General features: G+C 47.4%; 1 protein-coding gene across 1 annotated transcript; it reads right to left on the bottom strand.

Moving 5' to 3' along the window:
- Positions 1-1,407: 1,407 nt before the first annotated feature.
- On the bottom strand, positions 1,408-20,283 carry tysnd1 (trypsin like peroxisomal matrix peptidase 1). The gene is made up of 4 exons (XM_060854105.1): positions 19,129-20,283; positions 13,467-13,597; positions 4,797-4,982; positions 1,408-2,954 (listed from the first exon to the last, which is right to left on the bottom strand). The coding sequence occupies exons 1-4, from the start codon at positions 20,247-20,249 to the stop codon at positions 2,737-2,739; spliced, it is 1,656 nt and encodes a 551-aa protein (XP_060710088.1). The 5' UTR covers positions 20,250-20,283; the 3' UTR covers positions 1,408-2,736.
- Between the last annotated feature and the right edge of the window lie 6,402 nt (positions 20,284-26,685).

Consider the following 26,685-nt stretch of genomic DNA (forward strand, 5'->3'; position numbering starts at 1 on the left):
TGTGCTCGCATCCAAATCATTTCTGTAAATGACAAAAAGTAGAGAACCCAGCACCGATCCTTGTGGCACTCCACTGGTCAGTCACAAGCCTCCACTCTGAAAAACAGCCTTTCACCACCACCCTCTGTCTTCCACCTTTGAGCCAGTTCTGTATCCAAATGGCTAGTTCTCCTTGTATTCCATGAGATCTAACCTTGCTAATCAGGCTCCCATGGGGAACCTTGTCGAACGCCTTACTGAAGTCCATATAGATCACATCTACTGCTCTGCCCTCATCAATCTTCTTTGTTACTTCAAAAAACTCAAATCAAGTTTGTGAGACATGATTTCTCACGCACAAAGCCATGTTGACTATCCCTAATCAGTCCTTGCCTTTCCAAATACATGTACATCCTGTCCCTCAGGATTCCCTCCAACAACTTGCCCACCATTGAGGTCAGGCTCACTGGTCTATAGTTCCCTGGCTTGTCTTTACCGCCCTTCTTAAACAGTGGCACCACGTTTGCCAACCTCCAGTCTTTTGGCACCTCACCTGTGACTATCGATGATACAAATTGCCAGAGCATTAGTCTGGGCCTCGAGATTACTGGGCCAAAGACATTACCACTCTGCTTCCATTTGCTAATGAAGTAACTTTGAACAGGGTGTAAACTATTCTTCCTTTCCTAATCCCACGCTGACAGGTAACTTACACTGAGTACTCATGCTTCAAAATACTTAAACAGGAGCTACCATCCAGTCATTTGAGCTGCTGTCATTCGATAAGGTCATGGTCGATCTTTCAACTCTTTCCATATTCCCACATTGTCACCAGATCCCTAAATTCCTATCATATTCCATTCCATTCTATTGATCTTTGACTTGAACATCCTGAACAGCTGAGCTTCCAATGAATTGCAAAAGAAGCAAAATCTGTCGAGTGAAGAACGTTCTGCTTGGATCAATCCTTCTGGACTGACCCTTCATTTTGAGACTTAGTTACAGAATCCTTGATCGGGGAAACAGCCTTTAAACTTTATTCATGGGATATGGGTATCACTTAAGTCATTACTTATTACACGTCAATAGTTGCCCTGGAGAATGGGGTGGTGGTGAGCTTCCTTTTTGAACAGCTGCAGTACACTTGATGTAGGTAGACCCACAATGTTGATAATGAAGGAATTCCAGGATTCTGACCCAGCACCACTGAAGGAACAGTGATATATTTCTCAGATGAGATGTTGAGTGGCCTCAAGCGGAACTTGCAGGGGTGGTGGTGTTCCCATATATCCACTGTCCTTGTCCTTTTAGATTTAGGTTTTATTGTCACGTGTACTCAAATACGGGGGTACGGTGAAAAGTGTACATTGTTGCCACACACAGGGCCATCTTAGGTACAAGCAGCTAGGTACAAAATGCTAGATACAGCAAAAGAAAAATAAAGAAAGAGGTTATAAAGTTCAGCACTACGGTCTTTTTAGCGTAACAGTAGAAACATAAAGCTAAAATGTCAGACACGGGCCTGCAGATGCTCCAGGCTGGGGTTGCCCCAAGAGGGCTTCGCTGTGCCCCGCGCTGGGCTCAGAGCTGCCCTGGAATGCCAGGCTTGTGAAACTTCAGCCCTGGCCTTCGGCTGCATCACCACTGAGCTGGTGCTAGACCCAGCCGCTGCCACACTCCGTCACTGCCTCTACACCCTCCAAACGGTGAGGAAGAAACAATAAAGGCTTTAAAAAAAGACAAAAAGGAAAGAAAAGAGGAAAGCAGGTGGAATGGATGAGATTCGGGCTCAAGAGCTGCCTACCCCACCCGCCACCACCTACAATCAGCTGCTTCTCTGATGGAAGTGGTTATGAGTTTGGAAGGTGTTGCCTACAGAGCTTTGGACTCTCATAACCTTTAAGTCTTTAAAAATTTTATACATTTCAATAAGATTACTTCTCATTCTCTGAAATTCCAGTGAATACAGAGGTCGTTTACTTTGTCACTTCTAGTACAACAAACCTTTTCTATGTGGAAGCAATTGGCATTTTACTCCTTTATAGATTTTCCTATCCGTACCTCTGAATTGTCTTTGTGATACAGAGTCAAAGGCTTCTCTGACGTTCCATGTAACACAGCTGTATCTCACACCCCCTCAGAAAAAGCACTAGAAAGCCAGAACGCCCAGACCCAAACGTTTTTGGAAAGATTTATTCAGTTCCACTTGCCTTAATTAGATTGTTGGAGGTTCACACTCTTCAGTATTCCCTGTTAAAATCAGGTCCGTGCTCATCAATTCCTTTCTTTCCTCAATCTCACAAGGTCAGAATGCTTATGACAGCAAAGCATTGGGACAATGGAGCTGCCTCACGAAAAAGCAGCCTTTAACCTTGCTGTGCTTTACACAACATATTCAGAACTCAAGTGACAGCCCCCCAGGGCTGAATGGCCTACTCCCATTCCTGTGACAATCTCTTGCAAAATTCAAGTCACTTTAAACATTGAGAAAACAAGGTTCAAACAGTCCTCCTCATCATCTGAATGTCAGAGATGAGCTCACAGTTTTAACATTTTACTCCATCTTTCTCAGATTTAATCTGGATTAAGTCATCTATGATTGATGGATTATAGTGCATGCCGCACCATTGTCTCCACAGCCAGGGAAGACAAACTCCTCGTTATTTTCAACTTTGTGGGACTAATCCCCCCAGTGGCATCTTGGACCTTCAACTACGAGGGGTCAACATTATCAAACTCCTGGGTGACCCGTCACAATTAGAGTTTGCTCCTCTGAGTATTTGAGAAGCCATCCTGGAGTCTCCAAAGAGCACGAAGCCGATCGTTCACTTGGTTCAGTTGCTCAAAGACCGCAGCGTTTCTTGTTTGGTTGTAACGAGCAAGTAGAGGCTGTAGGACGGTGATGGGAAGGCTGAAGTTCAGGTGGGGATAGGAGGCCCCTGCTCTGTTATTCTGTGCGTTGCTAGATACAATGCCTGTATGGAAAGATCACATCAATTTCATACAAACGCAAAATAGTGTGACAGCGTCGTAGGCTGTCGGGTGACCTTATAGAGGTTTATAAAATCACAAGATGCTGCTGGGTTTGGAAGGTTTGAGTTATAATGAAAGACTGCATAGGCTGCGACCTTTTCCACTGGAGAATAGGAGGTTGAGAGGTGACCTTACAGAAGTTTAGAAAATCATGAGGTGCATAGATACAGCTAATGGTAGTTGTCTTTTCCCAAGGATGGAGGATTTCAAGCACCAGGGGGCACATTTTTAAGGTGGGAGGAGAGAGATGGTTAAAAAAAGACATGAGGGACAAATGTTTTACACAGAGGGTGGTTCGTGTGTGGAATGAACTTCCTGAGGTAGAGGTGGATGTGGGTACAATTACAAAGTTAAAAGACATTTTGCTAAGTACACGTCTAGGAAAGGTTTGGAGGGATATGGACCAGGAACAGACAGGGTAGATTAGTTTAGTTTGGGATTATGTTTGGACAGGAGAAAGTGAGGACTGCAGATGCTGGAGATCAGAACTGGAAATGTGTTGCTGGAAAAGCGCAGCAGGTCAGGCAGCATCCAAGGAGCAGGAGAATCGACGTTTCGGGCATGAGCCTGAAGAAGGGCTCATGCCCGAAACGTTGACTCTCCTGCTCCTTGGATGCTGCCTGACCTGCTGCGCTTTTCCAGCAACACATTGTGATTATGTTTGGACAGGACTAGTTGGACTAACGGGTCTGTTTCTGTACTGTATGACTCTATGAGGGGCATGGATAAGGTGACTAGACAACGTCTTTCCCACAGGATAGTGGAGTCCACAACTAGAGAGTTTAAGGTGAGAGGGGAAAGATTTAAAATGGACCTAAGGGGCAACGTTTTCACAAAGAGGGATTGAGCTGCCAGGGGAGGTGGTGGAGGCTGGTGCAATTACAACATTTAATGGGCATCTGGAAGGGCATATGAATAAGAGGGGTTTAGAGGGACATGGGCCAAGTGCTAGCAAGTGAGATTGATTAAAGTAGGAAATCTGGTTGGCATGGACGAGTTGGATCGAAGGGTCTGTATCCGTGCTGTGGATCACTATGACAATGTAAAATGCTGAAGAAACTCAGCAGATCTGGTAGTTCTGTGGAGGATAAATCGAGTTAATATATTGAGTCTTATATATCTCTTCTTCAGAACTGACATATTTTCACCCTGGAGGACGTTTCAACGTGACGAAACTTCAAAGGTGCCTGCATGAACAACCTCGGGTACCCATAGTTAGATGGTCTTGCCAATGGCTAGAGGTATAGAGTCATAGAGATGTACAGCTCAGAAACAGACCCTTTGGTCCAACTCATCCATGCCGACCAGATATCCTAATCTAATCTAGTCCCATTTGCCAGCATCTGGCCCATATCCCACCAAACCCTTCCTATTGATATACTTTTTATACTTTCCGCTCTCACCTTAAACCTATGCCCTTCAGTTCTGGACTCCTGCTCCCCAGGGAAAATACCTTGTTATATTGCACTTTCTCAACAAGTGTCTTGACCCAGCTCCCTTCTCTCCTCATCACAGCCCAGTCACTGAGGTTTGTCGTCAGGCAGAGTCAGAGGAGGTCACATGACTGCTACAGTCCTCTGATCTACCATCAGTTAAAACAGACAGCCCCGAAATAATAACTACCTCACAGACTTCATCTTTCTAACCACAGATGTTTTTTTCAGTGATGTTCACTGTGAAATAAACACTGGGGAGGATAGCAGGGAAAACACCCTGCTTTGAATAGTTGACAAAACATTGTCCTCTACAGTCCCTCATTCATGAGGCGATGACACATTACGTACCCAGTAACTCTCCGCTGCTTGTTCTGAAGACAGGTCCCCCACTGGCCCCAGCATGGACTGCACAGGTTGTCTGAAGCATCGCTGGCTGCTGGTCCACTGTGACCACAGCAGAAAGCACACCAGCTGTCACTGAAGGCCCGCAGCTCTGGCCAAACACCCCATAGGCAATGACACAGACATCTTCTCCTGTTGGCGAAGAGACAGTTTCACTGAAAGCATTGCGTCAAATAAACAGATTAAGGTGATTCAGACTTTACTGATGTCTTTGCATCCCCAGAATCTCCTCCCAGCCCTCCTAGCGGGTGGCACGGTCGCTCAGTGGTTAGCATTGCTACCTCACAGTGCCAGGGACCCAGGTTCAATTCTACCCTCGGGCGACTGTGTGGAGTTTGCACATTCTCCCTGTGTCTGCTTGGGCTTCCTCCGGGTGCTCCAGTTTCCTCCCATAGTCCAAAGGTGTGCAGTTTAGGTAGATTGGCCATGCTAAACTGCCCATTGTTTCCAGGGATGTGCAGGTTCAGTGAGTTAGCCTTGGGAAATGCAGGGTTGCACAGGGTGGGTCTGGGTGGGATACTCTTCGGAGTGGACTTGCTAGGCTGAATGGCCTGTTTCCAAACTGGAGGGATTCCATAATACATCAAATTCAATCATCCTATTGCTTCAGCTGTTTATCTAGTTTCCCCTTTTGAAGTATTCACCTCCTGCACTCACTGTGGTAGCCAGTTCCACATTCTCACATTCTCTAGGTAAAGGATTTTCCCCTAAAATCCTTAGAGAACCTATTAGTGTCTGCCTATCAACTCATTCAATTACTGTGAACACACGATAAGTCGGTACTGCAGTTTCCTCACAAGTGGAAACATCTTCTCTACATCTTTCCTATCAACTCTCATTTATAGTTTTAAAGACCTTTGTTAGTTCACCCATTAGTCTTTATGTTGTTAGAAGTTAGAAATTTGACTTGGGGAACAGAAACGGACACTATCATTTTGGCTGCTTGTTCAGTCAGTGACAATCCAATATTGTCCGAGACAAATTTCTAGCCCTCTTGTCTGTTTAACCTTCCTGATATTGTTAAACTCTCAGTTCTGGGGGTGTCCTCACATCCTTTTACTTTCTCCAGTCTTTTCCTGTTGATCTGGATCCGTTATGTCTTATGGAGATCAGAACTGATTGTTCATAGAATCCCTACAGTGTGAAAGCAGGCCATTGTCCCCATCAAGTCCACACCAACCCTTGTAAAGCATCCCACCCAGATCCACCCACCTGTACCCTATCCCCATAACTTTGTATTTCTCATGGCCAATCCACCCTAACCTGTATACCTTTGGACTGTGAGAGGAAACCTGAGGAAATCCACACAGACACGGGGAGAACATGCAAACTCGAACCCGGGTCTGTGGGGTTATGAAGCAGCAGTGCTAACCATTGAGCCACCGTGCCGCCCATAATTGTTTAACCCAGTTTTGATACACATACAACACAATTTCTCCAGTCTTCAATGATGTTCCGCTGGAGAGGAAACCCAGAGCACAGTTTCTTGTTTATAGGTTTGTTCCCCTGCATTGTTACAAGTTTCTGAATCTGCTCCCTGGGGATCCTTTTGCTACTCTACCCCATTCAGATTTTTGTCTCTGCAAGGAGTAAGTCATCCCTTATTCCTATCAAAACACACAATGCCACATTGATCAACACTGAATTTAATTCCCATTCACATATCCATTTGTGGAGATAAAGGATACATAAACAAGAAAACTCAAGCTTCTAACATGGAAATCAAAACTAGGATGCTTCTACATCAATTTTCTGTTTGTCTCAGAAATGGGCATAATCATAACTCAGATTTCTCCAGTTTCCTCATTTCCCCTCCCCCCACCTTGTCTCAGTCGATTCCCTCAACTCAGCACCGCCCTCCTAACCTGCAATCTTCTTCCTAACCTCTCCGCCCCCACCCCACTCCGGCCTATCACCCTCACCTTGACCTCCTTCCACCTATCACATCTCCATCGCCCCTCCCCCAAGTCCCTCCTCCCTACCTTTTATCTTAGCCTGCCTGGCACACTCTCCTCATTCCTGATGAAGGGCTTATGCCCGAAACGTCGAATTTCCTGTTCCTTGGATGCTGCCTGACCTGCTGTGCTTTAACCAGCAACACATTTTCAACTGTGATCTCCAGCATCTGCAGACCTCATTTTTTAACCCCATAATCATAGATTTAACGGTACAGAAGGAGGCCATTTGACTCATCGTGTCTATAGCAGCAGATGTAATAAATAAAGGTTTGTCAAAGAAATTCAACGCTTTTAAGATATGGTTAAGGCATCATCATCAATGACCATTAAACGTATGAAGATGTGCTTAAAATCACAAGAACAAGAAATAACATCCAGCAAAGAAAATGTTAGTAGTTTGGCTGTTTGATCAAGGCTGAAAAGCTACAGAGATCTCTCCAAGAGAGCAAAGTGCAGGGGAGAGAAAAGAAAGAGTTTGTTCTAGGCATCACTGAATGACAGGCAGTGGGAATGGAAAACTGCAGCACTCTCAAAGCCAATTCACTTAGATCTTTGTATTTTGCCACAGCCTTCTGTGATTTGAGTCAGACCGTTCCCCTCCCGGTTTAGTTCAGCAAGTTTGGCAAATGGTTCAGGTGAACTGTGGCCAGGATATGGATCCCTGTGAGACGCCAATTCCCACTTGCCATCTGTCTCACCAACCACCCTCAAACTGAGTATGGTCAAATTGTCTCCAGCCTATCCTTAGAATAATGAGGTGGCATGTACCTGTAGAAGTGACGTCTGAGATTAACCAGTGTTTTAGCATATAAAATGTAACATTTAAATTCAATTTTAGTTTGAAGTTTGAATGTGCGTCACTGTATACAGCAAGATCCCACACATGAACACAATAGATAAGCAATTTACTCCATGTTTTTGTGGAGCAGGAAAATCGATGTTTCAGGCAAAAGCCCTTCATCAGGAATACAGGCAGAATGCCTGAAGAGTGGAGAGATAAATGAGAGGAGGGTGGGGGCACTCTTCAGGCACTCTGCCAGTATTCCTGATGAAGGGCTTTTGCCTGAAATGTCGATTTTCCTGCTCCTTGGATGCTGCCTGAACTGCTGTGCTTTTCCAGCACCACTCTAATCTAGACTCTGGTTTCCAGCATCTGCAGTCCTTGTTTTTACCTCAATGTTTTTGTGTCAATTATGGAGGGATGGTTGCTCCCGATGTGGTCTCCTCTACACTGGAGAGACAGGGCGCCTACTTGCGGAATGCTTCAGAGAACCCCACTGCCCTGTGGCTGAACACTTCAACTCCCCCTCCCACTCTGTCAAGGACATGCAGGTCCTGGGCCTTCTTTATCGCCAAACCCTGACCGCCCGAAGGAAGAACCCCTCATCTTCCACCATGGGACCCTCCAACCACACGGGATCAATGCGGTTTCCTCATTTCCCCTCCCCCCCATCTTATCCTACATCCACCTTCCAACTTGGCACCGCCCTCTTGACCAGTCCTACCTGTCCATCTTCCTTCCCACCTATCCGCCCCACTCTTCTCTCCAACCTATCACCTTCACCCCCATCTTCATCTACCTATCGCATATCCAGCTACCTTCTCCTCCAGCCCCACCCCTCCTCCCATTTATCTCTCAGCCCCCTTGGCCCACAAGCCTCATTCCTGATGAATAACTTATGCTCAAAACGTCAATTCTCAGATGCTGCCTGACCTGCTGTGCTTTTCCTGCACCACATTCTCAACTCTGACCTCCAGCATCTGCAGTCCTCACTTTCTTTCCTATGGAGGAATAGTTGTCAGGGAAATTAGTTTCATTCCTTGTTCAAAAACTAGTGCCTGTGACAGTGCAGAACTCCCCCACCCCCACCACCTCAGCAATGCCCTGGATTTAATTTGTAATTGAGTCCTGGGTTTGCACCCAGATGCTGGTGATGACAGTCGTACAACCAGCTACAGGAAGTGAACAATGATCTGGAGTTATCAGGAGGAAACAGCTGTAAGGGAACTGGAGCAGCCTGATCTCAACCCGTTTAGCTTTGAGTTAAGGATGGGTGTTTAAGTTCATGCTTCACAGACAGTAACTCAATTGCTGCCCTCTCACTGAGACTGGTCTCACAGTTACCTATTGGCCTCCCCGCATTGTCACAGAAGAGACTCTGTGAGAAATCAGCTGAGCTAGCATTGCCATGTTTTCTCTGAGCAACAGCCTTAACCTTGCAGTGAAGCCAATATTAGGTGTTAGCCGCTGCCTAATGGGTAGGATTCTCATTTGTGACGTAGAAAATTGGGGACGCAGCATAAAAGTCAAGGCCAACACGTCTTCAACAACATCGGTGGTCAGTCGCAGATGAGGGATGACTCTCTCCCACTCTCAGGGTGAGTCTGTACAGACTGTTGGGGCTACTGCAGGTTCAGTTACACTGGGGGCAGGTGGTGTTCGCGGGAAGGGGGTGGGTGGGGCATTGGTGTGGCAGCGCGATCCTTTCCCTGTCTCCACCCAGCTTCTGCTTTTTCCCAACGGCAAGTCTCCAGGGGCTCTCTGCCTTCCTGGATGGTCCACCTCCACTTTGGCCGGTCCCTGGTCAGTGATTCCCAAGTTTCTGTGGGAATGCTGCACTTCCCCAGTGAGGCCTTGGGGGTATCCCTGAAGCGTTTCCTCTGTCCACCTTGGGCTCGCCTGGGGAGTAGAGCTGGGGACGACGTGTCCAGCACATCACAGCTGATTGGGAGGGGGGGGTGGGGTCAGTGCCTCAATGCTGGGGATGTTGGCCTGGACTAAGACCCTAGTGCTGGTGCGTCTGTCTTCCCTGAGGATTCGCAGGATCTTGCGCAGGCAGCATTGGTGGGACTGCTCTAATGCCTTGCAGTACTCCAATGCAGTACTGAGAGAAGAAATTGAGGTCTGCAGATGCTGGAGATCAGAGCTGAAAATGTGTTGCTGGAAAAGCGCAGCCCATTACAGCCTGAAGAAGGGCTTATGCCCGAAATGTCAAATCTCCTGTTCCTTAGATGCTGCCTGACCTGTTGCGCTTTTCCAGCAACACATTTTCAGCGCAGTACTGAGAAACCCCTACATTGCTTTAGATATTACCTTAAACTGAAGCCTGTCAGGTGAGAGAACCCATGGGACCATTATAGTATGGTTAGGGGAGTTCTCCTGATTGTCCTGCTCAATATGTGTCACTCAACCAGATGTTCTGGTCATGGTCACATGACTGTTTGCTGTATGAACACTGGCTGCTGCATTTCCTACATCACAACAGTGGCTATGCTTCAAACAAAATTTCTCAAGTGCTTTAGGACATTGTGAAGTTGTAAGAAGTATTACGTATAAATTCAAATCTTTCCTCTTTATACTTTTATACGGCTATGCCAGTAGCTCCCACTCAACTGCAGTGTATTCAGAGGGAGACAAGCTCAGCTGCCAGGCTGGTTTTCAGGAAGACTACGTAAATGTGACACCAGTATTGTTCTCAGCCTCATTACAGCTATTGCCAGATAATATTCAAGGCCATTTTACACAGCTGTATTTGGATTCTGGGAGAGCTGTGCTGTGACCTAACTCCTGACATTTAAATCCAGCTCTTATCCTGAAGCTTACACACAGACAAAGTTTATGCTCAGTCAGCAGTTTGCACTTGCTAGTCTAAACCGCACTTTCAAACTAAACAGAACCATATCTGATGCCTGGCCAGTGTTGCGCCTGGTGATGATTGTAAAATATTAAAAGAATTTAATTCGCCAACACCACCCTCTCTTACCCTGAAAAAATACACGTTGTAAGCTCAAATACTGCTTTAACCTCCCTGAGGCCTCCTCTCAAATGTAACTCAAGCCTGCTTACAAAAGACGTACAATCTGCCCTGTTAATGAATTAACAGACAGCAAACACTCCCCTGTTTAAATGGGTTCTCACACAGTGACAGGGAGATAAGGTTTTACCGAACCCTACAGTGTGCCTCTGTCCCTCATTCATTACAATGCAACGTCGTGCACTGTCTCTCTGCCTCATTTGTGCCCTTACTCAGGGAGCTCTCTGCCTCACAAGCAGGAGGTGAGCGTGTCATAAGTGTGGAACATGATATTGTACATATCTGGGAGAAAGTACTTCAGTCAACAGGTAGCAATCTCCACATATCAGTCTGATTTGTAACTGAAAACGTGTGAGTAACTCACCCGGGCTCCTCCAAAACTATGGTCACTATCACCTAAAAGGACAAGGGTAAAGGCAGGAGGGAACACCACCACCAGCGAGTTCCCCTCCAAGCCACTCACCATCTTGATTTGGAAATATATCGTCGTTCCTTCACTGTCACTGGGTCAATCTACTGGGCCTCCCTCCCTGACGGACTGCAGCAGTTCAAGAAGGCAGCTCACCACCAGATTCTCCAGAGAAATTAGGGATGGGCAATAAAATGGCCTACTCCTGGTTATGGTCTTAAAATGATGGCCCAGTCAGCCCTTCAACAAATAAAAACAAAACTGGTTCCTGAATTCAACAGGTATGTGAGAGAGAGTGTGTGTGTGTGTGTGTGTGTGTGTGTGTGTGTGTGTGTGTGTGTGTGTGTGTGTGTGTGTGTGTGTGTGTCACATGCCCGTAAATGTGCGATACTTGAGTAAGAATGTGTAAAAGTAAAGACTGACGCCATAACTGTAAACAAAAAGAAAAAAAATCAACCATAAAATCACAGCACGTTTGTGGCATAGAAAGAGGCCATTTGGCCCACTGAGTCATTGCCTCCTAACCCAATATCATTTTAAAGCATTTAGTCCATTGCCCTGCAGCCTGTGGTGCTTGAGGCTGGTGAATATCCGGGCAGCATTTTCATGAACTGCAGGTTTCTGGGTGAAACCATTTTCCTCATCTCACTTCTGACATTAACTTTAAAGAAATATTTCTCAGAAAAAGAATCACTGATTTCAATTCCTCGATTAAGCAAGGCTGCACCACTTCAATTAACACAAATTGTTGATTATTTAAAAGTGACTTTACTGTATGTTCCATAGAATCATGAAGGTAAGCTAAAGTCGCCATAGTGCCAGAGAACCGTGGGGCTGCTCTCATTCGAGAGAGATGACTGGTGGTGTCTTAAGCTGAGGGTCACCCTGCCTCAGATGAGGGAAGAGGTTGAGAAGGAGAGTTCTTCAGTGGTAACCTCAGTCATTGTGGTAATTAAACCCCCGCTGTGGGTGTCATTCTGAATCACAAACCAGCCATCCATAGAATCATACTGCACAGTACAGGCCATTCGTCCCATCAAATTGGTACTATCAAAGCTACACTAAATGTACACTAGTCCCACTTTTCCACTTAGCCTAGGCCTAGTGGTATTATCACTAGAATATTAACCCAGAAACTCAGCTAATGTTTGGGGTACCTGAGTTTGAACTCTACCCTGGCAGATAGTGGAATTTGAATTCAATGTGTAAAAAAACTTGGGGAGTTAATGAAATGATTGCTGGGAAAATCCCATCATGTTCACTAAAGTCCCTCAGGGGAAAGGAACCTAGTCTGGCCTGTGTGTGACTCCGGCCCCACAGCAACATGGCCGACTCTCAAATGCCCTCTGAAATGGCCTAGCAAGACACTCTGTTGTGTCAATTGCCATGAAGTCTCAATGAGGAAATGAAGCCAATGAAATGTCAAATCCTGGGGGGCACATGTTTAAGGTGAGAGGGGGAAAGGTTTAAGAGAGAAGTGTGAGGAAGGTTTTCTTTCACACGGAAGGTGGTGTGTGTCTGGAACGTGCTGCTGGGAAGGGTGATAGAAGCAGGTACATTAGCAATGTTTAAGAGGAATTTAAACAGACTCATGAACATGCACGGAATAGAGGGAGACTGACCATGGCAGGCAGATGACATTAATCTAGAATGTCATCACAGTTGGCACAGACATGTTTCTGTGTTATACTATTCTATGTTCTATGTTTTAAGCTCAGCAGGTCTGGCAGAATCTGTGGAGAGAGAAAGAGTTAACATTTCAAGTGCAGTGCAGCTGTTCTTAAGAACTCAAGTCATATTGGATGCTGCTGTGACTGAAGGGTTTGCGTTATAGGGAGGGGCTGAATAGGCTGGAGCTTTTTCCCTGGTGCATTGGAGGCTGAGGGGGTGACCTTTATAGAGGTTTATAAAATTATGAGGGGCATAGGTAGGGTGAATAGACAAGGTCTTTTTCCTAAGGTAACTTTTTCACGCAGAGGGTGGTGCGTGTATGGAACGAACTGCCAGAGGAAGTGGTGGAGGCTGGCACAATTACAACATTTTAAAAGGCATCTGGATGGATATATAAATAGGAAGGGTTTAGAGAGAGATAGACCAAATGCTTTACAATGTTTACAAATTTGGATAAGAACATGAATAGGAAAAGTTTGGAGGGATATTGGAGAGGAGCAGGCAGGTGGGACCAGTTTAGTTTGGGATTATGGTCGGCAGGGACTGGTTGGACTGAAGGGGCTGTTTCCGTGCCGCATGAGTCTATCTCAGACTCAAACGTTAACTCTGTTTCTGTCTCCATAGATCCTGCCAAACTTGTGGAATTTGTCTGTTAGTTTCAGCTTTCCAGCATCCGCAGTATTTTGCTTTTGTTTGTCTGCTATTATTAATTCTGGTTAAAAAAATATTTTTTTCTTGTATGATATTTCGTGCCTTTCCTTACCTTTGTTAAACCCAGAAGCAGCAACAGGTATCTCAACATACAGCAGGTCTTCTTCCAGTTCCACCACTGCCACATCATAGGCTGAGTTCTCTTTCGTAGCAAATAACACTCTTCCCTTCAACGTGAGGCGACTGTAGGTAAACAGAGGGAAGAGTTGAAAGAAATTTAGTGGGGTCTAATCACAAGTGAGGGCCTAAAGGAGAGCAATTATTCTGAGATCAGATGGTATCGGATTTGTTCTAGCACACCAATAATGTTGGAGCACACACATTAATGACTTGGTCACATGCCAAACAAAAATACTAAATGCCTCAAGGAGGGGCACAGTTAGATCCTTTTTTTTAAAATATTTTCTTGGGTGTTTTCTTTTTTAAACTTTTAACCTTTCTGAGACGGGAATGGAGAAGGAAAGGTCCCAACTGGGGGCCATCATGGGGCGGAGAGATGTGGATCAGAAGCTGGCATGAGGAGGCAATTCCTAGAGATGAGTCCCAGAGTGGAGGCTGGGGTGGGGAGGGGAATCCCAGACTGGAGGCTGGGGTGGGGAGGGGAATCCCATACTGGAGCCAGCGCGGGGAGGCAAGGCCCTTGTGGACTGGAAGTGAGGTCTTGAGCTTTGAAGCCCAGTGCAGTCTGGAGGCTCGGCCTGGTACAGTCTGGAGGTGAGGGCCTGGTGCGGCCTAGAGGAGAGGGCCCAGTGTGGCCTGGAGGAGAGGGCCCAGTGCGGCCTGGAGGAGAGGGCCCGGTGTGGCCTAGAGAAGAGGGCCCGGTGCAGCCTGGACGAGAGGGCCCGGTGCGGTCTGGAGGAGAGGGCCCGGTGTGGCCTAGAGAAGAGGGCCCGGTGCAGCCTGGACGAGAGGCCCCGGTGTGGCCTGGAGGAGAGGGCCCGGTGCGGTCTGGAGGAGATGGCCCGGTGCAGCCTAGACGAGAGGGCCCGGTGCGGTCTGGAGGAGAGGGCCCGGTGCAGCCTGAAGGAGAGGGCCCGGTGTGGCCTGGAGGAGAGGGCCCGGTGCGGCCTGGACGAGAGGGCCCGGTGCGGCCTAGAGGAGAGGGCCCAGTGTGGCCTGGAGGAGAGGGCCCAGTGCGGCCTGGAGGAGAGGGCCCGGTGTGGCCTAGAGGAGAGGGCCCAGTGTGGCTTGGAGGAGAGGGCCCAGTGCGGCCTGGAGGAGATGGCCCGGTGCAGCCTGGACGAGAGGGCCCGGTGTGGTCTGGAGGAGAGGGCCCGGTGTGGCCTGGACGAGAGGGCCCGGTGTGGTCTGGAGGAGAGGGCCCGGTGTGGCCTAGAGGAGAGGGCCCAGTGTGGCTTGGAGGAGAGGGCCCAGTGCGGCCTGGAGGAGATGGCCCGGTGCAGCCTGGACGAGAGGGCCCGGTGTGGTCTGGAGGAGAGGGCCCGGTGCGGCCTGGACGAGAGGGCCCGGTGCAGCCTGGACGAGAGGGCCCGGTGCGGCCTGGACGAGAGGGCCCGGTGCGGTCTGGACGAGAGGGCCCGGTGCGGCCTGGACGAGAGGGCCCGGTGCGGCCTGGAGGCTCAGTGCGAGTACAGACTTGGTTGAAAGGACTGTAATTGAGCACTTTTATTTCATTTTTGTTCTTTCGCTGGACTTTTATTTACTATTCTTTCAAATTTATACCAAATATTTAAGCAGATGTACCTAGATACCTTGTACCATGAACGAACACCATTGCAAACTTTCACTGTATACATTCAAATACACATAACAATAAAGTTAATTCAATTTGATTCAAAGATCTTATAGACTTTGATTGAAACTTTATAAATTTTTTAATAACTTTTGACAGAAATATTTTGAACAAGTCCCTGACGCGATTGAGCCATCTCCATTCTAATTAGCTGCTTTATTTATAGCCACATAGTCCAGGTAACAGAGAGAGCCTAAATGTGCGTCAAACTGTATCTCGTGTGGGCTAACACTGATATCAGCTGGTTTCTGTTTTACAAACTCTGCGAAAGATTTGTTTTACACAGGGTAACCACAATACAGAAAAAGTGACATGTTGGCTGAAGCTGGTTGAGAAATAGCCTTTGGTCTTCACTAAATTGAGATCAACCAAACATTTACACTCTTTGTTCCTGACTTGCACTAAGCCCCTTTCACCCATCACCTCTGAGCTCACTGACCCATACTGGTTCCTGGTTGAGCAAGATCTTAAACAACATCATGTCAAAATTTTCATCATTGTTTTCAAATCCCTCCATGGTCTCATACCTCCCTATCTCTAGAGCTGCCTGGGATTTCTGCACACTCAACTTCTGGTCTCTTATGCATTCCCAATTATAATTACATTCCCACTTGCATCTGGAATTTCAGTTCCCTTGATCCTAGGTTCTGGAATTCCCTCTCTAACCATCTGTCCTCCATCTTTGAAACTCACAGGGAGCTCCTGAAGCAATTTTTGGCTACCTTACTATCTTCTCATTTGGCTCAGCGCTAATATATTTTGCTACATTTTACTACATTAAAGGCGTTAAATAAATGCAAGTCACTGTGAATATAGTAAATATTCATTCAGCAAAGGAGGAAGCAGACCTCATTCTGTCATTTGCTTTAGTCACATTTCTTGAGGGGCAGGTGGTGGTGTAGTAATAATGCTGGGTTTGTAATTGAGAACTCCAGGCTGATATCCTGGGGACATGAGTTCAAACCTCTCCATGGCAGACAGTGAAAGGTAAATTCAATAAAATCTGGAATTAAAACTGGCTTAATGCTGACCACTGGTATGTGTTAGGACGGGCTACTGTCCCCGTGTTCGTTTGAAGGAGAGAAACACTGGATCTGATTCAAAATATAAGCTGTTTTAATGAGAGAGAGCCGTACACAAATACAGTGAGGTTTTCAGCTCACTGGAGAAAGCGCCTTCTGCCTATTGTTCTCTTTGTCTAGCTTTTTAGCCCCTCGCATCCCAGTGCTACATCCTTATTTGGTAAGATACGGTATACTCGTATGGCATTGGTCCCGAGCTGATAACATTCTGTTACCTCAGTTTGAGCTACGTGCAATTTAACACGGTTCCAATGTCCTGTTATCTTTTCACCCTCCCTGGGGCCTCTTTATGCCATCAGCTTTTCAGTCTGCTCCTAGTGTAACATAATGGTCTACTGCTGCCTAGTTTAGCTAACAATTTCCAGACTTGCTAATACTACCTTACGTGAGCACTACCTAACAATAAAGTTTCTTAACACAACCTAACCTTAATAATGCTTCCTAACATATGCAAACCCATATGGTTCACTAATGTCCAACAGGGAAGTGTTCAGCTTGGGTGGTTGGTTTGCAAAGTTGAAAAATGTGGTGCTGGAAAAACGCAGCATCCGAGGAGCAGGAGAATCGACGTTTTGGGCAGAAGCCCTTCTTATGTCCGAAATGTCGATTCTCCTGCTCCTCGGATGCTGCCTGGCCTGCTGTGTTTTTCCAGCACCACATTTTTCAACTCTGGTACTCCAGCATCTGCAGCCCTCACTTTCTCCTGGTTGGTTTGCAAAGCAGTGTAACACCAACAGCATGGGTTCGATTCCCAGTAACTGGCTGAGGTTACCATGAAGGATTCTCCTTTCCCCTTGCCTGAGGTATGGTGGCCCACTGGTTAAATTGCCATCAGTTGCTTCTCTCTCTAATGTGAGAACAGCCCGATGGTCTGGTAAGACTGTGGTGATACAACTACAATAGGGAAGTAAATCTGGAAATTTGCCTCTATGTGACTCACGTTTGGTTCAAACCCATGTTTCCTGGTATCACATCTCTATCGCCCCTCCCCCAAGTCCCTCCTCCCTACCTTTTATCTTAGCCTGCTTGGCACACTCTCCTCATTCCTGATGAAGGGCTTATGCCTGAAACGTTGAATTTCCTGTTCCTTGGATGCTGCCTGACCTGCTGTGCTTTAACCAGCAACACATTTTCAGCTGTGATCTCCAGCATCTGCAGACCTCATTTTTTACTCAGAGATGGGAAATGCCACCAAGAACTCTTGAAATCAGTTTTTTTTAAACGATTAGCTTTTTTTAAATTAACCTAGATTTCTAATCAATCTGTCCAGAAATGTTATGACATACCTCTGGAACAGGTGGGACTTGAACTCGGATCGAGGTATGGACACTACCACTGCAGTGCAAGAACCCTTGAAACCAGTTCTTAAAAATAGGCCCCAATGAACATCAGTTACTCTTAATCATACCTAGTTAAAAGTCACACAACACCAGGTTAAAGTCCAACAGACGTATTTGAAAGCACTAGCTTTCGGAGCGCTGCTCCTTCATCAGATGCAGTGGTCTGAAAGCTAGTGCTTTCAAATAAGTCTGTTGGACTTTAACCTGGTGTTGTGTGACTTTTAACTTTGAGATAGTGAGGACTGCAGATGCTGGAGATCAGAGCTGAAAAATGTGTTGCTGGAAAAGTGCAGCAGGTCAGGCAGCATCCAAGGAGCAGGAGAATCGACGTTTCGGGCATAAGCCCTTCTTCAGGATTTTTAACTTTGTCCACCCCAGTCCAACACTGGCATCTCCACATCCTGGTTAATCATGCCTGGCACACATATGTCTGCACTCAATTAGCTCAGAATGAGTAGCTGTGAAAAAGACCCATTACGTACCAGAGAACTATCCCAAAGTGTTTTGTGTTCAGTGAATAAAAGTGTAATGACTGTTATGTAAGAAAATCTGTCCTCTTGTGGCACAGTGGTAGTGTGCTTATCCCTAGACCAGGAGGCTCATGTTCAAGTCCCATCTGCTCCAGTGGTGGGTAATAATAGCCCTGAACAGGTTGACTGGAAAAATAAGTTAAATTTAAAACAAAAACTGTCCATAATCAGAATTTTAGGCACACGCTGTCATTGATTTTCTGACCACTGATGGAAATTTAAGGAGGTAGAGTTAATGGTAGCTGTCTTTTCCCTAGGTTGGGGGATTTCAAGACCAGGGGCACATTTTTAAGGTGAGAGGAGAGAGATTTAAAAAAGACATGAGGGGTAAAGTTTTTTACAGAGGGTGCTTTGCGTGTGGAATGAACTTCCAGAGGAAGTGGTGACTGTGGGTACAATTGCAATGTATGAACCAGGTTTAGATAAGGACATGAATAGGAAAGGTTGGCAGGAATCTGGGTTAGGAGTGGGCAGGTGGGACTAGTTTAGTTTGAGATTATGTTTGGCATGGACTGGCTGGACAGAAGGGTCTGTTTCCGTGATGTCTGACGAGATTTGGCTTTTGAAGCACGTTTGTTCCTCGGGGTCCTTTCAAAAAATGCAGACTCTTAGAGTTAACCCTTACACACTCAACTCCTGGAGAGAGATTTAAACCTGCAATCTGCAGCTCAAAGAATGGATGTCATGTACAATTGCAACATTTAAGAGGCATCTGGGTGGGTATATGAATAGGAAGGGTTTGGAGGGATATGGGCCGGGTGCTGGCAGGTGGGACTAGATTGGGTTGGGATATCTGGTTGGCATGGACGGGTTGGACTGAAGGGTCTGTTTCCGTGCTGTACATCTCTATGACTCTGTGCTGAGGTAACATGCTGTGCACATTGCTTGGTCAAGGAAGACTTCAAGGCTACTTTTTTTTTACAAGTTCAGATGTTACGCAGCTCCAACCACACTTATAGCAATACAACTGCTTGATTTAACCCTCCAGCCAGGTGTACAGAATTCCTACCTGCCTAAGCCAGGCCGTATGGTCACTTGGACAGCTGATGCCCAGCCCAGCACATGGCGACACGTGAGTATCAGTCGGGGACTGACCACCACGCCCGAGCCCCACACGCCATCGCACTCCAGAAGGGCAACTGACCCAAGCAGCCGGGTTAGGTCACCCTGCCACCTTGGGCTGGGCACGGGCAGGTGACCAGACAGTGGGCAAAACGACACGATCTTGCCATTCTTGCCAAGTGCACCCCAAATCCTTCTGGCGGCTTTGAGAATGCAGGTGATAGAACACACCAGGGTCAGTCCAACCCACTCCTGGGCCTTCCAACAGAGTGGGGCCACGATTACGCCCGCTAAATAGTACAGACCGTGCAGCTCAAGATAAACGCCACCTCCTTCGGTCCCGGGCAGACAACGGGCATCAGTCAGGATCACCGCGTTGCGCTCTCCGGCCAGATTACTCACGATCCCTTTACTGAACGTGTTCATGAAGACCTCTGACCAGAGGCTGGCGAACGGGGAAGCGCAGCTGAGCAGGGTCTGCCCTTTCCTCAGGTGTTCGCTCCTCACACACGGGAGGGTCTCCCCAGCCTGGGCACCCCCTGCCCAGCTCGGGCAATGCAGCAAACCGAACCAGAACAGGCCGTCGAGGTCGGCCTCCTGGTCATCCAGGTGGAAGTGCCAGCGGTCAGCCTCCTGGTACACACTCTGGAAGGCTTCCCAGAACGCCGGGCAAGGGAACGCCACCAGCAAAGTGGCCGGGCTAGTGCCCTGGGATCTCGCCGCGCCTGAGGGTGGCACCTCTGGGTGCAGGTCAGGGCTGGGGGCATCCGGGACAGGCTCAGAGGGGGTTGGGGAGCCTGGGCTGGGGTTGCTTGCAGGAAACTGCACCCGGATCTGCAGCTCCCTGTGGTAAGCCCCGGGCAGCAGGAAGGGCTGGCGGCTGAGCAGCTGGCCCTGCCCGAGGAAAGGGGAGAGGATCTGGGCATGGCAGAGCAACAGCCCCCGCTGGGGGTCCAGCAGGAGCCCGCTACAGCTCCGCGCTCCATCCCAGTCCCAGGCTCCGGGAGTACCGGCTCCGCTCCGCAAACCCGCAGAGACAACGCAACTGCAGCTCTCCGGGGAAAACATCTCAGGATAAGCCACGATCCCAATGCAAACTTTAATCTCCGAACCCGGAAGCCGATGCATTTACCATCCCCTCCCTCCCTCCCTGGTGTCTGCAGCTTTCTCAGTCAATCAGCATTCAGCTTCCTCCCTTCTATCGTCCCTCCGGCTGGCCCAACCATCGCTTGGTTTATTTCACAGAGTGGTTACAGACCAGGGAATCACAGAATCCCCTCCATTGTGGAAACTGGTCTACTGCTGGCTGCAGGGGATAAATACACATTGCAAGGATGTTGGAGTCGAAACTTGTGGTGCTGGAAAAGCACAACAGATCAGACACTACACTCCAGACTCTGAGCTCCAGCACAGATTAGAGTGGTGCTGGAAAAGCACAGCAGATCAAACACTACACTCCAGACTCTGAGCTCCAGCACAGATTAGAGTGGTGCTGGAAAAGCACAGCAGATCAAACACTACACTCCAGACTCTGAGCTCCAGCACAGATTAGAGTGGTGCTGGAAAAGCACAGCAGATCAAACACTACACTCTAGACTCTGAGCTCCAGCACAGATTAGAGTGGTGCTGGAAAAGCACAGCAGATCAAACACTACACTCTAGACTCTGAGCTCCAGCACAGATTAGAGTGGTGCTGGAAAAGCACAGCAGATCAAACACTACACTCCAGACTCTGAGCTCCAGCACAGATTAGAGTGGTGCTGGAAAAGCACAGCAGATCAAACACTACACTCTAGACTCTGAGCTCCAGCACAGATTAGAGTGGTGCTGGAAAAGCACAGCAGATCAAACACTACACTCTAGACTCTGAGCTCCAGCACAGATTAGAGTGGAGCTGGAAAAGCACAGCAGATCAAACACTACACTCTAGACTCTGAGCTCCAGCACAGATTAGAGTGGTGCTGGAAAAACACAGCAGATCATGTAGCATCTGAGGAGCAGGAGAATTGACGTTTCGGGCAAAAGCCCTTCATTAGGAATTCCTGATGAAGGACTTTTGTCTGAAACGTTGATTTTCCTGCACCTCGGATGCTGCCTGACCTGCTGTGCTTTTCCAGCACCACACTCTTGACTCTGATCTCCAGCATCTGCAGTCCTCACTTTCTCCCACTTACAAGGATGTCACCAGGGTTGGAGGATTTGAGCTATAGGGAGAGGCTGAACAGGCTGGAGCTGTTTTCCCTGGAGTGTCGGAGGCTGAAAGATTACCTTATAGTGGTTTATAAAATCATGAGGAGCATGGATAGGATAAATAGACAAAGTCTTTTCCCATGGGTGGGGGAGTCCAGAACTAGAGGGCATAGATTTAGGGTGAGAGGGGAAAGATATAAAAGAGACCTAAGGGGCAACCTTTTCACGCAGAGCGTGGTAAATGTATGGAATGAGCTGCCAGAGGAAGTGGAGGAGGCTGGTACAATTACAACATTTAAAAGGCATCTGGATGGATACAAGAATAGGAAGGGTTTAGAGGGATATAGGCCAAGTGCTGGCAAATGGGACTAGATTAATTTACGATATCTGGTCAGCATGGATGAGTTGGACCAAAGGGACAGAGACACAGGGAGAAATATGCAAACTCTGTACAGATAGTTGTCCGAGGTTGGAATTGAACTCATGTCCCTGCTGTTGTGAGGTAGCAGTGCTAACCACTGAGCCACCCCAAGGGAAAGATGGCAGACTTCATTCATGGGATGTGAGCATCGCTGGCTGGACCAGCATTTATTGCTGATCCCTAAATGCCTTGAGTGTGGATGAGAGTCAACCGCTGCTTGCAGTGCCCTCCCACCCAGATCGAACTCCTGTTCTTTTTTTCTTATAACACATGGACTGCATTTTTTAAAAAATTACTTAGTGTGGAAACAGGCCTTTCGGCCCGACAATTCCACACCGACCCTCTGAAGAGCAACCCACCCATTCCCCTACATTTACCCCTTCACCTCACACGACGGGCAATTTAGCATGGTCAATTCACCTGACCTGCACATTTTTTGGACTGTGGGAGGAAACCGGAGCACCCGGAGGAAACCCGCGCAGACACGGGGAGAATGTGCAAACTCCACACAGGCACCTGAGGCAGGAATTGAACCCCAGTCTCCGTGCCACCCACAATCTCCTGTTTATTTTTTTTCCCTGTTCATTTTTTTTTTGTTTTCTTTTTCTTTTAACCCCCACACTAATGCCTAACCGCGGCCGTGCTTATGTTTTTCCACCACACCCATGTTGTGTGTGTGCAGGTGTGAGACAGTGAGAGACACAAGGTGTATGAATCTTTATTCAATTTCCACCACCAGGAAGAAAACAAACACGCGAGTGGTCAGGGACAAGCAGTGCCCTTCACATCAAAATCTCCTGTTTATTTTATTAAACAAATCACAAAACAGTTTACAAAAAACATTTACAGCTGTACAATAGACAGTAATTTACAAGGGAGAGGAGCAGCAAAGCTAGTCCCCAAACCCTATCGTTCAACCATTTTACAGGGAGACAAACCTCAAATCCCAGTTCCACATATGACAAGACAGTGACAATGACATTTGTACATTCGACAATACAGTTACATACAGAAGTGCAGACAATACAGACCCAGCAAGCCCCCACCCCTCCCACTTTCCGACCACTATAAGGCAGCCCACCCCTACCCACCTTCTGGCTCTCGGTCCACCCCATGCCCCTTCCAGTTCTTGGTCCGTCCTGACACACCTTTCGACCACCTCTGGGGCAGCCCGCCCCGGTGCCTGCCCGGGGTGACAGCGGTTTGGACGGCCTACCCACCTTCCGGCTTCACTAACCACCCTCAGCACCTTTCGACCACCTCTGGGGCAGTCCGCCCCGGTACCTGCCCGGGGTGACAGCGCTGAGGACGGCTACCCGCCTCCTGGCTCTCAGTATGCCCCTGCGTAACATTGGGCTGTCACCCATCCAGATGCACCTCCAGCCAGTGGGCTATCCTGGCACACCTTCCGGCCACCTCTAGGACAGCTCATCCTCTTCCCTGGGACGACAGCGTGTAGGGTAGCCCACAAGCCTTCCGGATCTCAGCCGCCCCTACGCGCCTTCTGGCTCTCGGCAGTCCTGACACCTTTCAACCACCTCCATGGCAGCCCGTCCCGATTACCCCTTCTCGGGATGACAGTGCTCAGAACGGCCTACCCACCATCTGGCTCTCGGAGCGACTGGCATCAGGCTGGCCTACCCACCCTCTGGCTTTCAGGATGGCCTACCAACCTTCAGGTTCACAGGATGGCCTACCCACCTTCCAGGTCTCGGGGTGACAGCTTTCAGGGCGACGCATGAGCCTCCCAACTCACGACAAGGCCTGCTAGACCCAGGGACACAAGACAGGTGCAGGTGATAGATCCAGGAAACACCACAATACAGTTAGTTACCAAAAAACAGAGTCCTTTCTGGTACACAGTCCAAATCTATACAGTCTTCAACATACAGAATCCATTTCCAGGAAGAGTCCATTCCAGTATACAATGTGCATTGTCAGAAATAGAGTCCGCTCCAAACTGCAGAGTCCATTGTTAAAAACAGAGTCCGCAACCAAGGGCGAAGTCCACTCCTGAAGGCAGCAAATGCACACCCCACAGATGTTCAGTCTCCATAGTGTCCTGGCCCAGTCTTGGAAAACCAGGCCCACTCACAGGAACAATACATTGTATAGGTGCAGTTAACCCACAGGGGTTTTGGTCCACTCCTGAAGGGAAGGTCTTCACCCAGACTCCAGGATACACCAAGTGCTCACCTCCCAGTGCACACACACAGGTGTTCAATCTTCAGAGGCCCAGTACCCACAGGAACAGCTCCTCTGGTAAAATGTATATCTTCCACAAGGGCTCAGTCCAAACACCAAAAATAGTGAGGGTACATACAAAAAAAAACAAAGAAAACTAGAGTCCAAGGGCTAAGCCCTACCATAAAATCCATATTGTCCTTTTCTCAAAAGTAAAAAGGAGAGAAAAGACTAACACACAGGCTGTAACCAGCCAGTGAAACAACAATCCCTGAATGAGAACTGAGTTTCACCTGAAACACATTATGTGCATCAGGAGTTTAACAATCAGTCCTCACAAAGAGGAATGCCAGTTAACAAACTGGCTAAGTAATTCAGCCAGTTCAGTCATCAGGTTTTTCCCTCCAAAAAAAGAGAAGCAGTAACATTCTGACCGTAGTACCAGCCAGCACAGAATCAGTCCCCTAAATTGAGGGGATTCTGAATCTCCTGTTATTTTTTTGCACACACACTGATCCAGCTCCCTCAGAGCCCGCTCTCAGAGGGAACACAACCTCTGACACTCCTGGTTATTTATTTAGTTTTTCTTTTTTTTTACTGCTAACCCCTACACTACCTCCTAACTGCAGTAGTGCTTAATTTTTCACCAGCACCCATGTTGTATGTGCAGGTGTGAGACACAGTGAGAGACACAAAGTGCACAAATCTTTATTTAATTTCCACCACCAGGAAAAAAGGAAACACCCGAGTGGCCAGTGACACATCAAAGGGCAATGCTGTGTGATCAAACAGGGAAGGGGAGGGCAGGGATTAAATCAAAATAGAGTTGACGGGGGGAAATAAATCTCGTGTTTAATTTTTTTCTTTTTTTTCCCCCACACTACTGCCTAACTGCGAGAGACACAAAGTGCACGAATCTTTATTCAGTTTCCACCACCAGGAAGATAGGAAAACACCCGAGTGGCCAGTGACACATCAAAGGGCAATGCTGTGTGATCAAACAGGGAAGGGGAGGGCAGGAAGTCTTTCATTTTTTTTTCTTTTATTCTTTTCCTTTTTTTTGTATTATTTTCTCTTTTCTTACACTACTGCCTAACTGCGGTAGTGCTTATTTATTCCCCAGCACCCATGGTGGGTGTGTGTGCAGATGTGAGACACAGTGAGAGACACAAAGTGCATGAATCTTTATTCAATTTCCACCACCAGGAAGATAGGAAAACACCCGAGTGGCCTGTGACAAGCAGTGCCCCTCACATCAAAGGGCAATGCTGTGTGATCAAACAGTGAAGGGGAGGGCAGGGACTAAATCAAAATAGAGTTGGAGGGGGAAATAAATCTCCTGTTTTTTTTTCTTTTTTTTTCTTCTGTCTTTTTCTTTTACCTCCCTCCTCCTCCTTCTTTCTTCTTTCTTCCCCTTCCTTCCTCTCTCTCGAAATGTGGGGCAGCTGGTTCAAGGATAGTCCCCTTCCCCTCTGACACCTTCAAGGAGGAGAGTCCGTGCACACACTCACACTCATCCAGCTCAAGTCAGGAAAAACACCCAAGTGGTCCAGTGACAAGCAGTGCCCTTACACTCCTTTTTTAAAATTTTTTTTAACCCCCCCACACTACCGCCTAACTGCGGTAGTGCCTATTGTTTTCCCCAGCACCCATGGTGTGTGTGTGTGCAGGTGTGAGACACAGTGAGAGACACAAAGTGCACAAATCTTTATTCAATTCCCACCACCAGGAAGATAGGAAAACACCCGGGTGGCCAGTGACAAGCAGTGCCCTTCACATCAAAGGGCAATACTGTGTGACCAAACAGGGAAGGGGAGGGCAGGGATTAAATCAAAATAGAGTTGGAGGGGGAAATAAATCTGTTTTTTTTTAATGCTCATCTCCTGTTAATTTTTTTCTTTTTTTTCCTTTTTTTGGAGTTCCCTTTTTTTATTTTTTTTGTGTGTGCAGGAATTTCCTGTTAATTCTTTTTCTTTTACCCCCGCACTACTGCCTAACTGCGGTAGTGCCTATTTTCCCCAGCACCCATAGTGTGTGTGCGTGTGTGTGTGTGCAGGTGTGAGACACAGTGAGAGACACACAGTGCACGGATCTTTACTCAATTCCCACCATCAGGAAGAAAAGAAACACCCTAGTGGCCAGTGACAAGCAGTGCCCTTCACATCAAAGGGCAATGCTGTGTGATCAAACAGTGAAGGGGAGGGCAGGGGTTAAATCAAAATAGAGTTGGAGGGGGAAATAAATCTCCTGTTTATTTTCTTTTTTTATTTATTTTTTTCATTTTTTTTTTCTTTAGGAAAAGTAGGAAAACACCCAAGTGGCCTGTGACAAGCAGTGCCCTTCACGTCAAAGGGCAATGCTGTGTGATCAAACAGTGAAGGGGAGGGCAGGGATTAAATCGAAATAGAGTTGGAGGGGGAAATAAATCTCCTGTTTTTATCTGTTAGCCAGCGCTCCCTGGTTGGTCCAAGTTAACAACCCCAAGCAAGGATCTCATAGTCATGGTTCCAATCACTACACTCTTCAAACCTGTCATCTCTGGAATCAATCTTGTGAACTTCCTCTGAACTGTCTCCAATACAACTTCATCTGTCCTCAAGTAAGGGGAACTAAAATTGTACACAGTATTCCAGGGGTGGTCTCACAAATGCCTTGTAAGGTCGTAGTAACACTCCCCTACTTTTATATTTTGTTCCTTTAGCAATAAAT

This window comes from Hemiscyllium ocellatum, chromosome 43 (assembly GCF_020745735.1).
Source record: "Hemiscyllium ocellatum isolate sHemOce1 chromosome 43, sHemOce1.pat.X.cur, whole genome shotgun sequence".
NCBI classification, from domain to species: domain Eukaryota; kingdom Metazoa; phylum Chordata; class Chondrichthyes; order Orectolobiformes; family Hemiscylliidae; genus Hemiscyllium; species Hemiscyllium ocellatum.

Bases quoted from the DNA above. Each gene is read 5' to 3' on its own strand.
- tysnd1 (XM_060854105.1), bottom strand. From the start codon at position 20,249: ATGTTTTCCCCGGAGAGCTGCAGTTGCGTTGTCTCTGCGGGTTTGCGG. The intron at 13,598-19,128 runs GTAGGAATTCTG...GTTTACCTACAG, and splicing joins ATACGGCCTGGCTTAGGCAG to TCGCCTCACGTTGAAGGGAA. The intron at 2,955-4,796 runs GTACGTAATGTG...CTTTCCATACAG, and splicing joins AAGCAGCGGAGAGTTACTGG to GCATTGTATCTAGCAACGCA.